Below are 16320 nucleotides of genomic sequence, written 5' to 3'. Positions count from 1 at the left end.
GAACTTAAAAACTTAGGTAAATAAATACATAAAGATTAAAGTACTTAATTAACTCGTTAAATTTAATAAAATCGTTAAATATTTCATATTTGTAAAATCGTAAACATCCATCCACAGGTTTTGATTGCTGACGCTCAACGGAGTTGATCATAAATATTATTTGGAGTTACGACAAAATGAAATTACGTGCATAAAATCGATAACATTACACCAAGGTAACAGTATGGACAAGCGCAGTAGGATGCAGTCAATACTGGAGCACCCAAGATAAACAAATTCCCTGAAACGGGAGCGACGCCGATTTTCTGACGCATGCGTGTTGCACTACCCCTGACATTTAGTGCTGCGTAGAATCTTCAGCAGTTCGTATACAAACAATGTGAATTTGTGAAAAAAGCTCAAATAACATTGAACAGTATGGGAAATCAATTCAAAAACGTGGCGGTCATCGCCTGCCTGAAATCGTTTCTTTTCGCCTACGCCATGATGTACTGGGTATGTTTATTTTTAATATTGTTTTCATAAAATTATTCCCTATGTTGTACCTGTTGATTTAAACTGAATAATTATGCTGAGCTGGCGAATAAAAAAAAATAGTTTTAAAGTAAGTAGGTACCAACTCATAACAAAATAGCGCAAACTAAAGAATAAAACCAAAAATAGAAATTTGAAAAGCAAAAGTAGCCTCATAAGCTACTCTATTCGATGGTAATACAAGTGAAATCCGAACGTGCGTGAAATATTTAAGCAGCTGAACAAGTTTAACGAAACATCTGTGTCGTAGTTCATGGGCCTGGTGCTGCTCGCCATAGGGCTGTGGGCCGAGCTCCGCCTGCACCGCTACCTTGAACTGTCGCCAGACTTCTCTGGAACCGCAATTTACGTCATTCTTGGTCTTTCCTGCCTCATCGTCATCGTCAACGTCTTCGCCCTCAATAGCATCCGTAAGGGCCACATGGTGATGCTGTATGTTGTAAGTGTTAAAATTCAGTTTTTAAACCTCGATATAAATTTAAAACAAAAACCTGAAACGCTGGGCTAACTTAAAACAGAAAAACAATCATATATACTTTCAGTATCTTTGAGCGTACTAGTATTATAAATATTATGCCATCTTGTCTGTAGACAAACCGTTATTGCTAGGTACAATGATACCGTTTCTACGCATTGCAATTTATTGTAAAGTAACAGCTCTTACAACATAATCTGCCGACGCGAATACCCCACTTAGCAAAAGCCGATCGAGCTGACTAATGAAGCTTTTTTGTCTGTTTGTAAATACGTAAATAACTCGATGAGTTACTAATTTTAAGTAGGTAGACCAATACTTAAAACCTTCACTATTTTGCAGTACGCCGCATTCCTGGGCTGTGTCTTCATCATGAACATAGGAATAGCCGCATCTATCTACTGCTTCTGGGATACTTTCCCGAAAAGTCTTCAAGATGGAATGACTCAGACCATCGTAACTTACGAGCCTCCTAAGGCAAACTTTGACTTTGCGCAGGAATACGTAAGTATTTTGTTCTACAATGTATACACTTGAGGATATTTATAGCTTAGTTATAACTACCTCGTAGTCTCTGTTAATACTTACATGACGCTCAGCGACTTTTATCTGCCTTTCCCGTTAGTAATTTGTTCTTGTGTAGTGATGTATCTATGTATGTAACAGTTCCACTGCTGCGGAGTATCTAACTACACAGACTGGATACGTCTGTCGCCGCAGAAGGTGATCCCTATCTCCTGCTGCATCGACCCCAACAACTGCGTCACGGCTAATTACGGCGATGTTTACCAACTCGTAAGTTACTATGAACCTTGAGAAATACTAGCATGTAACTTATGAAGACTAATTCTCTGTTAATTGTGTCTGTTTTGAAAATAAGGTATTAACGTCTTCCTAAAAGATATTTCCACAAATTAATCTAGGATGTAAAGCTAACAGCGTCGGTTATTAATTGTGGCTAATCAGTTTGACAGCTACTTTTTAATTTCTTCAGGGTTGCTACGACGTGATTATAGAATACCTGCGTTCGAACATGGATTTGCTATTGGGAGCTTCCTGCGGAGCCGCGTTCCTGCCAATATTCGGTATAGGAATGTCCTGCTGCCTGGCAAACCACCTGAAGAAGTCCAAGTACGACAATGTCAACTAAAGGCTCAACGGAATGTGAACTCGATATCAACTCAAAAACCGAATCTCTCTTTATAGAATCTCTACACACGACTGACGCGATCCATATTGGACTAAACTGATAAATAAATATATTTATTTAGATATAATATTTCCTTATATTAGATTTTATCTTTGTTTACAACCTAAATTATTAGGTACTTATGTAAATAAAATACAAAATTCTTATTATTTACAAAATATATTCGTCTTGTAAGTAGTCAATTTTTAAATGTTATTAAATTAAAAGCATAGCAAATATGTTGTTTTCTTGTACCTACATAATTAACATATAATGATAGAGAAATAAATGTAAGTATGTATATTTTCCCTTCACGTCTACCTTAACCAATAGCAGAGTCTGAGGAAAATTTTGAGATATCTTTTTTCTTAACATGTCGGCAAACAACAACCAATAACAACACAGAGATATTCAATAGAAAAATATTTATTTTCTGATTCATTTATAGCTATCAGAATATACAGTCTTATAGTAAGTATGTACAGATGAGTAGTTATATAACATCTTGCATGCGCCCAATGTAGCTTGGCCAGTCTAGAAAGAGCTATAAAACATTGCTGTTTCCTGTCTCACAAAATTCATATACCTTCAACATAGTTCAACATTTTCATAATTGTCCCGAATGCCAAGTTACATGGGTGTCAACCAAGGCGGTTGGTATTAGGTAGGTACAACAAAATTAACTTAAAGGTGATTGGTAACTACTCATAAGTTGACTAACTATCATTTCCCTAGTCACTGTCAGAGCTGTTCTTCTCTTCCTTTGCTTCGGCAGCTTGCTCTTGCTTGTAATGCCTGTATTCTGGTTTCAACTCCCACATGTTCTTATGAGGGTTTTTCAAGTTATAGTTACATACTTCTTTCAGTATCTCTTTCAGGTACACTATAGGTTGCCTGGTAATCTGAAATAATTTATAAAATTGTTAAATAGGCTTTAAGGATAACTAACTTAATTAATTAGGCACATCAATCAGCCATCAATATAAATATAATTCTTACGAAAATGGGGACCTTCAACCTAATTTAAACCTAACCTGCCTTTATTTAAGGCTGTTTATAATTCTGAAAGCTTCATTCTCTAGAAGTTTAAACAAACCTTTTGTAAGTCTTTAATGTTGTAATACTGATGTTTTTCAAATGCAGCAAACAGCATGTTAAGTACAGCCTCCTTGTCATCTCTGGCTTTCTTGCCCTCTGCCGTCTTCTTCTTCATGTAGTCAATCTGAAAACAAATAAACAGATAATCATCAGTTTTTGCAGTTATTGATTTGAAACTGTTTATTACTTGCATATCTTACAACACCTTTGTTTAAAGAGGAGCTAGGCAATAAAGGCTTTTTTAGTTCATTTCTCCAGAATTACCACTTTTGAATGAAGTCTGGTTGTTGCCACCTGGCTTTGCTGCATGAATATAAGTTTTTCTGATACAAGATAGAATGAGTAACATCTACTTACATTATGTTTATGGTCTGAAACTGGCTTGAAGTTTTGTACTATCCTGTCCAGCTGCTGTACTTGCCTCTGAGGCATAGATGCTTTCCTAATAGATTCTGACTTCAACTTGTAATATGTATTGTCTGCATATGGGCGACATTCTAACTTTTGTACAATCCTTCCCTCCATGTAAAGTTTCTCTGATTCAGGTACTACAGAATCCGTGTTTGATGCTGTTAAAGAAACATAGTTTGTCAGAGGCAAGTAATATTTATAATCTTAACAAAATAATATGTTTTATTTCTATCATCACACAATGTTAAAATAATTAGTAAGGTAATGGGTACTTAATGTTTTATGATTAACTAAATTAACATACGTATGACATGGGAGAAAACTCCAAGAGACTGTCTTGTAACGTTGGAAACGTCAAGACGATGTTCCTTGGGTATATTTTGTTCTCCACTCTCTTTCAGACATAGCACGGCCTCCGATAGCGTCAGTTGCACCTGCGCTCGTTGTCCCGGCGCCCGTGAGATCTTCAACTTGCCGACTTCTATGTTTCCGGGCGCTTTCTCCCATTTGTTTGCTATATATTTAGGAACTTTTACAAGCCATACTCCTCTTCCAGTATTTGATAAGTCTAGTTCTCGGTCGATATGCGGTAGAGCGGGTGGAGTAGTCATTTTGCTTTCAAAGATTTGTTTACAAGTGTAATTAAGTCTAAACTTTATTTGATAATCTACAATAATCTATTATTTTGATAGGACAAAATCAAAGTATCGTTCATGCGCACGTAACTGTCACCACGAAATAAAATGACAATTTTATCAGTTCAGTTGTCACTTGTCATTCAGAGATGAATTTGGGTATATTTTTTAATTTGATTGACCCTCTTCCGATGTAAAGAGTACATTTTGAATAATTTCATATATTTTCCTTACGTGTAGGTATAAGATCTACAATATTAAAATATTATGGAATTCTTGCAAATTTTCCATCAAATGAAGTTATTTTCAACACTAGAAGTTATTTTAGGTATAAAAGATAAGATCTCACAAAAATGGGAAATACTTCAATGTTGTTCAAAATCAGATAAAATAATAAAACCAATAACTACAAATGTAACAGTTCTTCATGAAATTCTTATAACTGACTCTACAAACGTTAAATTGTCAGAATATAAATCGTAAATGCCACTGCTGTCAGATTTGTCGATATGATTTTTTGTAAAAGTGTTATTTTAATTTTATAGAGTTCAGTTGTATGTCTGGTCAAAATGTTTATCTTTTATCTTTGCATTTCATAATTATATTCTTGACTTCGTAAAAAAGTAATGTGAAATCATGTTTGGATACAGTAAAGAGGCAGTTAGAGTGAAAGTCAAGGTTTGTATTGTGTTGATCAATTATTCTTTATATTAAAAGTGGAACATCTGTTAGGATCATTGTTTATTACAACCTTACGCCCAATATAGTCACTCTGAATTAAACTTATGTTTGTTTTATGTTTTCGATAGCAACAATATCAGCAATCAATAATTGGAATTCCCAGTAATGTAATACTAAGTATGTCACAAAAACTCATTGTTTCCAACAGAAATGAAAGTATTTTTTTCTATGTGTATCTGAATTAAAGATGCTACAATATAATTGGAATAAGTGACCTCATTACTATATAAAAATATGTTAGTATCTATTCTTACAATTTTTAAATTTTAAATTTTTTACAGAAGTGTGAGGGCAAGCTTCAACCAGAATTGAGAAAGTTCTCAGTTGACCCTCAAATAACATCACTGGAAGTGTTACAAAGCATTTTAATAAAGGCATTTGATATAAAATCTGATTTCACATTATCTTACCGAACTGCTGATGACTATGGACAAGAGATTTATTTACCACTACTGTCTGACTGGGACTTGGATGCTGCTTTTCTAAAGTATGTTTCTTTTTATTTTTCTTTTCTTTTAATTATATTAATTATTTAAATGTTTTAAAAGTAACTGAGGCTTTGAATAAATGAAATGTTAAAAAAAAGAACAAGAAATTATAAGAACCCTCGGCTGTACAAAGGTCTTCCAAATGCCTCTATGTTCTGCAATTTGAGTCCACACAATAATTAAAAGAATAACAATGAAATTTTAGGTCACATAACATAGCCCTCAATCAGAGATCAGAGCCATGTGTACAACTGAAAGTAGATATGAGGCCATTTGCGGAAGCTTCAGAGGATTGGGAGCCGCCCAGTGTGAGCCCGGCTACTCCGCTAGTCAATCAGAATTACCGAGAACAGCCAACGGTTGCCCCAACACAACAACAGACTGAAAAACAAGAAACACAGACTGGCTTTCAAGGAATGATCATGAACCAGGTATTTTAACTATAAGATTATATTTTCATGATATATTTGTATTAGGAGACCTAGTCCTTCTTTAAAGGCATACACAGGGCACCCAGGTCCAAAAAGTTTTTGAGATATTTTTCTAAAATAAAATGGGGTGTCTACCAGGAGCCATTCACCCCTGCACTGTAAAGTATTTTATTAATGTGAATCTTTCACTATTTTACCTTACTTTCAATAAAAATAATATAAGCTGTCTTAGATGTATATGAAACAGGGAATACCATGGCACATTTCTAGGGTTATATAGTTAACTATTTTTTTTGGTTTTCATTGTCTTCATCACACAGCACAAAGAAACGAAAAATAAGTATGTTTTATGCTCTTTATAATGTCTTGCGTAAAAGTTTAAGTGTGTTAGCATTTATGAATGTGGGTTAGACAACTGTAAACTTTCATTATGAATAAAAATAACAATTAACACTTTCTAATTTTATAGAGCAGTATTCTGTGTAACATTTGTTTTGTTAATTAATATGATAAAAATCGTGTGTTCACAGGTTGAAAAGACATTCAACATGGTGTCAAGAGCGCTTAACCTGTATGACGATCCTAATACGGCCCCACGACCCCCGCTTAGCGATATTGAGTTCAGAGCATTCCTCGATACGGTGGGACAGATAACGAACACCGCCAAACTGAGGGAGGTCATTTACTGCGGTGGCATAGACCCCAGTTTAAGGTAAGCTAGATTCTATTTAGTAGTTTCCTGTTTGTATTCTCTTTTATAAAGTGAATTCTAATTTAAATACACCAAAAAAATAGATATACATGTAATGTTAAACTTGATTCTACTGTCATTTTTATCTCCGTCGTTTGGTTGGAATTCACCCCGCCAAACATGTGCGAGATCTCCCGAGTGCAGTTTCCGTTCCGATCGTCGATTCGACCGAAACTGAAACTAGATTTTTTACCGAAACCCGACCGAAACCGAGCTTTCGGTTGGACGATATCAGTTTAAATAAAAAATTATGTTAAAAGACTTGATATTTAATGTTCGTTTCAGGAAAGTCGTATGGAAGCACATTCTTAATGTGTATCCTGACGGAATGACTGGAAAAGAAAGAATGGACTACATAAAAAGGAAAGCAAATGAATATTATTCACTCAGGACTCGCTGGAAAGACTGTATTCAGAAAGGAATGGTGAGTACTGAGACATAATTATATTTTTCAAAGACTATAGAACTTGTATATATATGTAGAGATAAATTGTGCTTGTAATCAACTGTTAAAATAATGATGCAACAGCTTATCCCACTCAATACTCGAATTATGCTGACGAGGAGGAAGAGGTAAATTTAACTGTATCCTACTTACCGTATGTTATAAGTAATTACAGTTTTGATCTTTACTACCTGACGGCTGACGCAATATTTACTTAACATACATAACAGTGTTGACATGGGTTTAGATAGATAAAATAAAATGTAGAGCATTCTATACCATTTATAAAATACCTGAATGAATGTAAAAAATAATAGTTTGAATGTAATTTAATTATACTATCTACAGGTAAATGCTGACCTAGCTTATGTTACTGGTATGGTTCGTAAAGACGTGTTACGAACTGACAGGCATCACAACTTCTACGCCGGTAGTGACGACAACCAGAACATAGCGTCTCTCTTCAATATACTAACTACGTAAGTTGAACTTGTTATGCATAGTGCCGGGTTATCAGGGGAAGGGCAGGGAGAAGTCATAACTTGCATCTTCATATTCGGACCATTTGTCTCTTTACTATTCGTTTCAAAAAGATTTTCGTAACAAATAGGTCCTTGGTAAACTTTTAGCCACATATTATACTTCATCATAATCATCAGCCCATATTCATCCACTGCTAGACATTGGTATCCACAATAGCACGCCATCTAGATCTATCTTCTACCACACATACTTACTATAAATTTGTTTCCACAGGTACGCACTAAACCACCCTACCGTTAGTTACTGTCAAGGTATGTCCGACCTCGCCTCTCCGCTGCTCGTGACGATGGGCGACGAAGCTCACGCCTACATTTGCTTGTGCGCCCTCATGTCGCGGTTGTACCCCAACTTCCTACTAGATGGAGAAGCTATGACGCTTAAATTTACACATTTGACCGAATCCCTTCAAGTTTACGACCCCGATTTCTACAACTACTTAAAATCACAACAGGCCGATGACTTACTTTTCTGCTATAGATGGTTACTGCTAGAAATGAAAAGAGAATTTGCTTTCGACGATGCTCTCAGAATGCTTGAAGTGCTATGGGCCTCCTTGCCTCAAAAAACTCCCAATGTTGAATTATGTTTAAAAGAAAAAGAATTTGACCCAGAAATGGAATTTGAAGAAGATCCTCCTCCTGTGAGTCCTTTAATGAAAGCACCTAGAGAAAACGCTTATACTAAAGTATGTGCAATACGGCGACAGAGCTCGAGTTTTAGCCTTGCGAATGTAAAAGCTCCAAAACTAGCTACTTGTAAACAAATGAACCACAGCTTAGACGAAAACGTAACTCGTAAAGTAGTACCCAACCCGTCACTTCGACACGCTAAAGAATTTCAGAGCTTAGACGATGCTGCATTAAATATACAAAAACATAAATTAGATAGAAATGACACAGATAAAAATAAAGAAAACAACTTATCACCGAAAGATAAATTTAACCCTAGAAGGAGTATGAAAAGTGTTCCAGAACATGAGAAATCGTGTTCAACACAAGATAACAACACTACCGCCTGGGCTAGCACCGGAAATTTAATGAATGGCACATCACACGGTGACCCGAAAGATACTCCTTTAGGAAATCAAATAAGGCTATTGAGAGATAAAATATCTGTTCATAATAATAAGTTCTTTTCGTCACTCGACAAACTTGACTCAGATTCTGTTAGCATAGACTCCTCTAGTAAACCTAAAGTCAAAATGATAAAGAATTTAAACGAATTTCTCAATTTTGCTACGGGAAGTAAAGTAGGTGCCGTGACACAAGAAAAAATACAGCGAACAAATTCAGTCAAAGAAAGAGCATCTCCTAAGGAGTGTCCAAGAATAACACTCACCAAAACATCTTTAGACGACGTTAGGACACATAGTTCAAAAACTGGGAAAAACAGTAAGAGCATTTACACAGACACTAATGATGGTAGCAGTCCTGATGACTCACAAGAGTACTATCCCATGACGACCTCCATGACGCGAGAATTAAGACTAGAGTTAGAACACTTAGACCGGCAGGTGTTTGGCCCTTCATATATAAACCGCTGTAGCATTATGTATGACTCCCCTTCAGATTCCACTAGCACGGATGACAAGCCAACTCATGATTGCACTGAAATAAAGCAAGACGTCGTTGTTGGTGGCACAGAAACAAGAACTGAAACTATTAGACCAGAAATATTAGACACTGTAAAGAAGTCACCATTACTTGAAACCGTAAGATCAAATGCTAGGAGTGCTGAAGATATATATTTATGGGAGAATCCCTTGCACAGAAATACGCCGACCACTCGAACAACCGCCAGTTGCCCTCAGACGCCTGATGAACAGGCGGAACTAGATTTCGATGGTGATACCGGAGAAATCTTTGAAGAACATTCTGGTAAAAAATCAATTACTCCTATAAGATTATTAAGAAAAAATCAATCTCTAGAGCCTCAAGAGTCATATCAGGATACGAAACATTCAAACACACATTCCAGTGAATCAGACTCGTCTGAAAAGGAGGTTGTGGAATCCACAGACTTAGATACTGTTAAAAATAATCTACCGCACAATTCTAATACATCTAGATCGCAAAAATTCTTTTCCAGCATGTCACAAGAATTGGAAAACGCTAAAAGAAATTGCGAATCTCTTCTTAATGCCAAACAAACGAATTTACATAGCGTCGCTTCAACAATAAACAGTTTTCAGAAAAAGTACGAGGTATTTAAACCGCCTATTCAGAAAACCGCCAGTGTATCTTCAGTTACGAGTGATGGATCTACCAAGACTAGTATTAGCAGTCTTCCTCCTCCAACCGCCTTTGGAGGCGGGAATCCATTTTTAATGTTCCTTTGTTTGACTGTCTTGTTACAGCATAGAGATTATATAATGAGGAATCGTATGGATTACAATGAACTCGCAATGCATTTTGACAAAATGGTACGTAAACACAATGTCAACAGGGTACTTAATCAGGCGCGTCAAATGTATGCTATTTATTTGAAACAGCAAGCTGCAGCTCAAAAGACTGGCGATATAAATACTTAATGTAAGGATGGAAAGATCTCTTGTAATGTTTTTGCTCATAAGATATAATTTTGGTCTTTATAGTTACATTAAACACCACTAGGGTAAGTATTAATATGTTAGTAACCACATATTTAATCCCAATTTCTTGTAAAATATATATAAATTATATAATTAAGACCAGCTTTTTAAGTAGGATTTGAACATGGTTGGACCACATAAAAAAAATCTATTGCCGCCAGTAGGAAAAAATATTTTGAATACCGGCTCTCTGTACTTAGCATAATAATTATATAAACACAGCGACGTGTGCGCTTTCAATTTTGTAACTTTGTTTTCGACAAAGCTGTATAATTCTAATACATTTATTATAAAACATTCACATCCATTTAGAGGAATCAATATAAATTAGTATTGAAACCTCGATTCCAAAGAGCCTTATTTAATAAAAAATAATTGTGATATTTTATTTTTCTTAAAACATTTTTTATGACAATAAATTTATGCTTTTGCGTTATTGTATAGTTTAATGTTACAAGGCATTCCGTGATGCATCTTTTAGTTATTAATTATTATGTATCGCATGTAAAATGTTTAGTTTTCTGTTTTGTTCCTATCAGATTTGAAATCGAATTGACAGAGTTCTAGTCTTTCTCCGCGTTGTAGCAAATTGCTCTTTTCGAATTGCTTGCTGGCCTAGGTACGCATTTATATTTGTACTAATAATAAATATATAAATCTAAAAATCAAATGCATATTCCATTTAAATTGAATACTGATTGTAAAATGCTACAATTTAGTCTTGTAAATAAACAAACTACTCAAAATCAAAATGTTTTATTATTTACCTCATCGTCTCCTCGTCATCTCCTGATCAGGGCCCCGATTCTGCTATTTTACAATGGCCAATGAATGAATGCCAATTGCATTAAATTCGAAATTATCCCTATTCTCTTTAGCATGTTGCCAATACAATAATTGGAAGTTAATTGTATTGACCTGCACTGATTTTCCAATTATTGTGTAGAAAAATGTTAAGAGAATACGAAAATTGTCATTTTAAGCAAAATTTTATTCATTCATCGGCCGTTGTAAATAGCAGAATAGGGCCCTGAAATGTCGGCGTTTGCGACGGATGATAATTATAATACTAGCGATTATGGTTTGAGAAGCTACTGGCTAGATATATAAGCTAAAACTGCACAAGTTGACCAATCACCGGTTAAGCAACTTTTGATACGGTCAGTTCATGGATGGGTAACCATCTATGATATTGCGGATTATGACGAGCTGTCTTACTAAGGGCTATCTTGTTAATCTATGTGTCTTGGTCACAGCATCACGCTTGAACGGCTGGACCGATTTCACTAATTACTTTTCTGTTCTATAAAAAAAAATTGCATGGAAAATTTAAGAATAGGTAACCACCATGTATATGTGCCATCTTGAATTATGTTACGATAGTGATTTGTTGGATCCATCTCCGCCCGTAAATAGTATAAAGGCACCGGGAACGGGACCTACATACGTGAAGAGGAATAATTAACATTGACAGCAACTCAATTCTTGGCTTGAACTATTATTTCCATAACTAAACAAATACTATTTCCACAATAATAATGACGAAGATCTAGCTGTTACTGACTCTTGGGCTATAAATATGTATATAGAATAATTAAAATAAATTCCGAATTGGCAATAACATTTCCTTCAAGTCAAGATTTTCTCATGACTTAGTTTTTCCTCGTGTTCTCAATTACTATATACAAAAAATAAAACGAATGGATAGATTGATAAGTTGACTATTTTTATTAGTTTCCTTTTTAATAGTATCCTTTGCTACTTGTGTAATCAGTAAAGCTAGCAAAGATAATTTCTTAATAAATTAAATACTAGGATGCATGCGCCATGAGCACCATTAGTTCACCTCAAAAACTAATCTAAAGTTACAGCATAATGTAATAAAAAAACAGGATAGGAAGTACAGGTATGCAGGACATATTCTGAAATTAGGTCTTAAATAAAAATCATTCGTATGTATAAATTAATATACTATACCTCTAATTTTATTTAACGCCAAATCGTAACACGAATCTCACTAACTTACTGACTACACAACAATATCACATTTCATTCCTCCCAGTCGAAAACTTAATAAGAAATTGTCTGCTGTCTACAATTAATTTAGATTCATTCGATTATTTATTTATACAGCAAATAATAACTTGAAGCAATAAACCGTGTCTGTTTGTTTACTTCCTTTTGTTGCCGCCGCCCCCCGAAACAATCATGGCGATACGCATGAAGATGTTCAAGATGTCCAAATATACCGAAATAGCACTGAAATAAAATATTCATTATTACTTTCTTACTTCTAGCTAGAACTTGATGAAATCACTTGCGAAAAGAGAAATCTAGCACAATTCAATAACTTGTGCCTGAAAAAAACTACTGTCTTGGTCAAGTGACCAAGATTTAAGATACATGAGACACTGGTCAGTCAGTCATTTTCTGAAAGTATTTTGCCAAAAATCACTTAATTAACCTACTTATAGTACTTGGTTGTGTTATTATATCCCATAAATTTGACAGAGTTCATTGGCTTTAGTTATTTATTAACAATCGTGTTACTACATAAGTTGTCTTTTACTTACGAGTTAATCGGATCGTAGGGCTGGTATGAGTGCACTGGGTGAACCTCGGCACGTTTGACGATAGCTTGCGTATCATACAAAAGGAATCCACCGAATACTATCAGGCCACCGTACAAACTAAGGGAGTATAAGCCTGAAACAAACAACAATCACGCATCAGGTATAATCCTGATCAAAGTGTAGTTGGATTTCGCTAAAAGTACTATAATCAAGTTTCTAGACATTTTTTTTAAAGAAAGTCGACCATGACGTTTATTTCACAATATATCTAGTCTCTTTTCATGAAGCACTGCAAAAAACATACCTTCCAAGTATGTGCTACATGTCTACCTCAATTCAGTATCCATGTCTTATTGGAGATTACTGTTTAGGTTAGCAGTCGAAATCTTTTTCAATATTAGTGAAGAATGATTCTTTTTCAATAGTAGAATATGTTGTGTACCTGCTCCGAGCGCAGTGGTGGGCGGCAGGAACATGCTGGCGAGGGAGGCGGCGAACACTGCGCCCAGACCCATCGCCAGCGGCGCGCGCATGTTCAGGAACTCGCCCGACGGAGCGCAGATAGCTATCGTGCTGAGCCCGCCGACAACGCCAGCTGTGTACCTGATATGGACAGTTAATGTATTAGCTTATATCAAACTACTGGTTCAATTATACGTAGGGCAATCTTTTGGGAGAAACATAAACAAAGTTATTAAATGTAACTAAAAAAAAATTTTTTTTATTCGTACTTTATACTTTTCATAGCTTATGTTTATTATAATGTAGATTTGGTTAAGTTTTAAATACATGGATTCAGTCCTGATTTTGAACTGAAGTTAAGAACACTTTCAATCATCAATATTCTTTTCCAATGTTTTCAATTTTTTATAACTCAACCACAAAAAAAAACACTAAATTGAGACACTCGAACTATTCAAATCACTGAGTGTTCACTGAGTTTGCGCTGCCGTGTCTCTGAACACCGCTCTCAAAGCCGTCCCAATAAAGCTATGTTGCCACTGACAGACATTTTGAAATGAGATAGAATCAATTTTAATTCAAACTTGGTTTTTAAATACATTCTGTTCACAAAAATCAAAGTTTAGTTATAGTATTAGAAAAATTATGTTACCATGCTGCTCTAGTCAAAGCGGCGCCGCCGAGGAAGCACATGGGAGCAATGACGGCTCCCATGATACCTGTGTGCACAATCCACGCCAACTGCTTAGCTCCAAAACCAGGCGTGTAGTCCATGCCTCGCACAACCATACCGGAGCCAATCATTAGGCCCAATGTCATAATGATGGACTGAAAAAAGGTTCAGTTGCAATGAAAATAATCACTATGTGATCATAGCTTTCAATAAGACGGTAATATGATACATTTTTATATCGCAAGGTTCACTATTAATTCTAAGAAAAAAAACATTTTTTTAATGTAGATTTGAGGTTGCTTTTCTTTTTTTTTAACAATGAGGTCTGATTTTTCTGATAGTTATGTTAAATAGAAAACTTACCATCCATCCATTTCTTGCGACTAAGTTAAACAATACAGGTGTTCTGAACACTGTGTATGCACTCCCCGCTGTCAAAGCAAGAGATGCCCCAATATATCCATATGTTGCCTGAATGCGATCTTTCACATACTTTGGCCACAGACTGAAAAAAGTGAAAATAAACTAAATCAATCTTGTTTAAAGACAATCAGTCATTCTTAACTAAAGCCAGTCAAATCTTTTCTCAAGGTCAATTGAGATAAAGAGGGCTCGTGGAAATTACTAAGTTTATGGCCTAATGGCTAAAATGTTTTGCATATACCATAGCATTAAATGTACAAATACTATAAAACCTACTGTTCTGCATTTCATAGCACATCAAAAATAGATAGATATATAAACCAAACCAAAGCATTTACAATGTGTTTGAAAAAGCACAGACTTGCATACCTACATGCAATACAAGAATAAAATCAGTTTAAAATTCTCTCTTTAAAAAAACTTGAATATTCATAGTAGGAAAATACTATTTTGGTGTTTCCTTGTACTAAAAGCAATTAATCAGAATTATTAACATTGGCTTTGTGCCATAATGACTAATCTTTTAATTCATTTTAATAAACAAACTCAGTCTTATTTCATATATTACTAATTTTGAATGATTGTTAAATGATTAAGCACTTGATGTGCATAAACAAAAGGATTAGATAGCAATGACTGATGAAAACAGAGATTGCACAACATGCATTAAGAATTTCAAACCTGCTAATCTTGTATTAAGATATAGTTTTAAACATATATTTTACATTTTATTTCATTTTCAATATAGAGACAAATTATCTAGTTATAATGATCCAACTTACTGTGCTTCCTGACAGATACCAGGCTTCACCCCTGAACCATAAAAGCAGAGTGCCGCTAAGCCCACAGCAGAGGCTCCGGCCAGTGCGCCTTTCCCTAAGCTAAATGCTGGAAAGGAAAACCATTAAAATTTTATAGGGTTGATACATAGTTACAATTGCCTACAACCTATATGATACAACAGCCTACAGATACAATACAAAAGCAATAGCCTACAGGCCATGGTGACAAACTTTGTGATATACATTTCAGGATAATAAACATTACATCACAGAAGAGGAGACTGCTTCCAGCATTTATAATTCAATATTATTATCGAAACAAACTATAACGAAACAAATTATAACGAAAACAAACAAATATACAACATGATCAAAATACATCAAGTATGCTTACCATTAGGTCCGGCTGGGGCCATAAGTCTAGCCCATACTGAGGGTTGTGCATGTGTTGGAGAAGCAACTCGAGAACGCGGTTCACGGGCGTAGTTTCTGATCACATAGTTTTTGGGAACATAATTCTGTGGCACTGGCGATCTGAGAGTCTGTCTCACATTGAGCACAGAACGACCGACGCACATACGAGACAACATGATGCAATCTGCAGAAAACAGTATTACGAATAGAAACAAACAATAAATTTCAAATAAAAGATTTTGTTTTGTTCATATTTCGTAATTCAATGGAGTAAAATAGAAAAAATCGAATTGATAAATAAATTATATTATTGAAAATTTTAATTAAAAACAGTAAAGCTATAAAAATTAACACTTACATTTTCTTTTAGCAAGGACTGATCACTGTTTGCGATTTTTTTTATGGTTTATGTACGAAAATATGGGACAGCAAAAGTGCGTTTGATTCCAAATATCAGCCGGTTACCAATCAACACGATGATGAAAATTCTCAGCTTTCGGTACTTTTCTGGAAAATTGTTTATTACTCTGTGGTAAAATTATGAGTGGCAATATTTTACTATTTTCTTCAAGTAGTCCTATTAGGCTAAATAAAGTATATTAAAGTTAGCTATTTTACGAGAAATTATATAAGTAGTTACTTAGAAATTTTCCATGAACACG

General features: G+C 35.1%; 4 protein-coding genes across 5 annotated transcripts; 2 read left to right on the top strand and 2 right to left on the bottom strand.

Annotated features, from left to right (window-relative positions):
- The first annotated feature begins 67 nt into the window (after window positions 1-67).
- Window positions 68-2374, top strand: LOC113493308 (tetraspanin-7-like). Of its 2 annotated transcripts, none has more exons than XM_026871232.1 (5): window positions 68-495; window positions 785-973; window positions 1352-1513; window positions 1676-1804; window positions 2004-2374. In XM_026871232.1, exons 1-5 carry the CDS (start codon window positions 418-420, stop codon window positions 2157-2159), a joined length of 714 nt encoding a protein of 237 aa, XP_026727033.1. In that variant the 5' UTR covers window positions 68-417; the 3' UTR covers window positions 2160-2374. The 2 variants fall into 2 exon arrangements, with proteins under 2 accessions (XP_026727033.1, XP_026727034.1); XM_026871233.1 differs by lacking the exon at window positions 68-495 and adding an exon at window positions 502-604.
- A 234-nt stretch (window positions 2375-2608) lies between these two features.
- LOC113493307 (general transcription factor IIF subunit 2) lies at window positions 2609-4471 on the bottom strand. Its single transcript, XM_026871229.1, has 4 exons — window positions 4012-4471; window positions 3654-3865; window positions 3295-3420; window positions 2609-3100 (listed from the first exon to the last, which is right to left on the bottom strand). The coding sequence occupies exons 1-4, from the start codon at window positions 4316-4318 to the stop codon at window positions 2930-2932; spliced, it is 816 nt and encodes a 271-aa protein (XP_026727030.1). The 5' UTR covers window positions 4319-4471; the 3' UTR covers window positions 2609-2929.
- A 335-nt stretch (window positions 4472-4806) lies between these two features.
- On the top strand, window positions 4807-11083 carry LOC113493306 (TBC1 domain family member 25). The gene is made up of 7 exons (XM_026871228.1): window positions 4807-5020; window positions 5365-5570; window positions 5777-6002; window positions 6533-6714; window positions 7039-7177; window positions 7547-7677; window positions 7955-11083. The coding sequence occupies exons 1-7, from the start codon at window positions 4979-4981 to the stop codon at window positions 10269-10271; spliced, it is 3243 nt and encodes a 1080-aa protein (XP_026727029.1). The 5' UTR covers window positions 4807-4978; the 3' UTR covers window positions 10272-11083.
- A 1201-nt stretch (window positions 11084-12284) lies between these two features.
- On the bottom strand, window positions 12285-16195 carry LOC113493305 (growth hormone-inducible transmembrane protein-like). The gene is made up of 8 exons (XM_026871227.1): window positions 16017-16195; window positions 15639-15842; window positions 15245-15350; window positions 14403-14544; window positions 14019-14194; window positions 13347-13507; window positions 12905-13037; window positions 12285-12590 (listed from the first exon to the last, which is right to left on the bottom strand). The coding sequence occupies exons 2-8, from the start codon at window positions 15832-15834 to the stop codon at window positions 12503-12505; spliced, it is 1002 nt and encodes a 333-aa protein (XP_026727028.1). The 5' UTR covers window positions 15835-15842; window positions 16017-16195; the 3' UTR covers window positions 12285-12502.
- Window positions 16196-16320: the final 125 nt, after the last annotated feature.

The sequence above is a fragment of the Trichoplusia ni genome, chromosome 4 (genome assembly GCF_003590095.1).
Source record: "Trichoplusia ni isolate ovarian cell line Hi5 chromosome 4, tn1, whole genome shotgun sequence".
In the NCBI taxonomy this organism is placed as follows: Eukaryota; Metazoa; Arthropoda; class Insecta; order Lepidoptera; family Noctuidae; genus Trichoplusia; species Trichoplusia ni.
The sequence above is the reverse complement of the archived record's forward strand: the minus strand, read 5'-3'. Positions and strand labels throughout refer to the sequence as shown.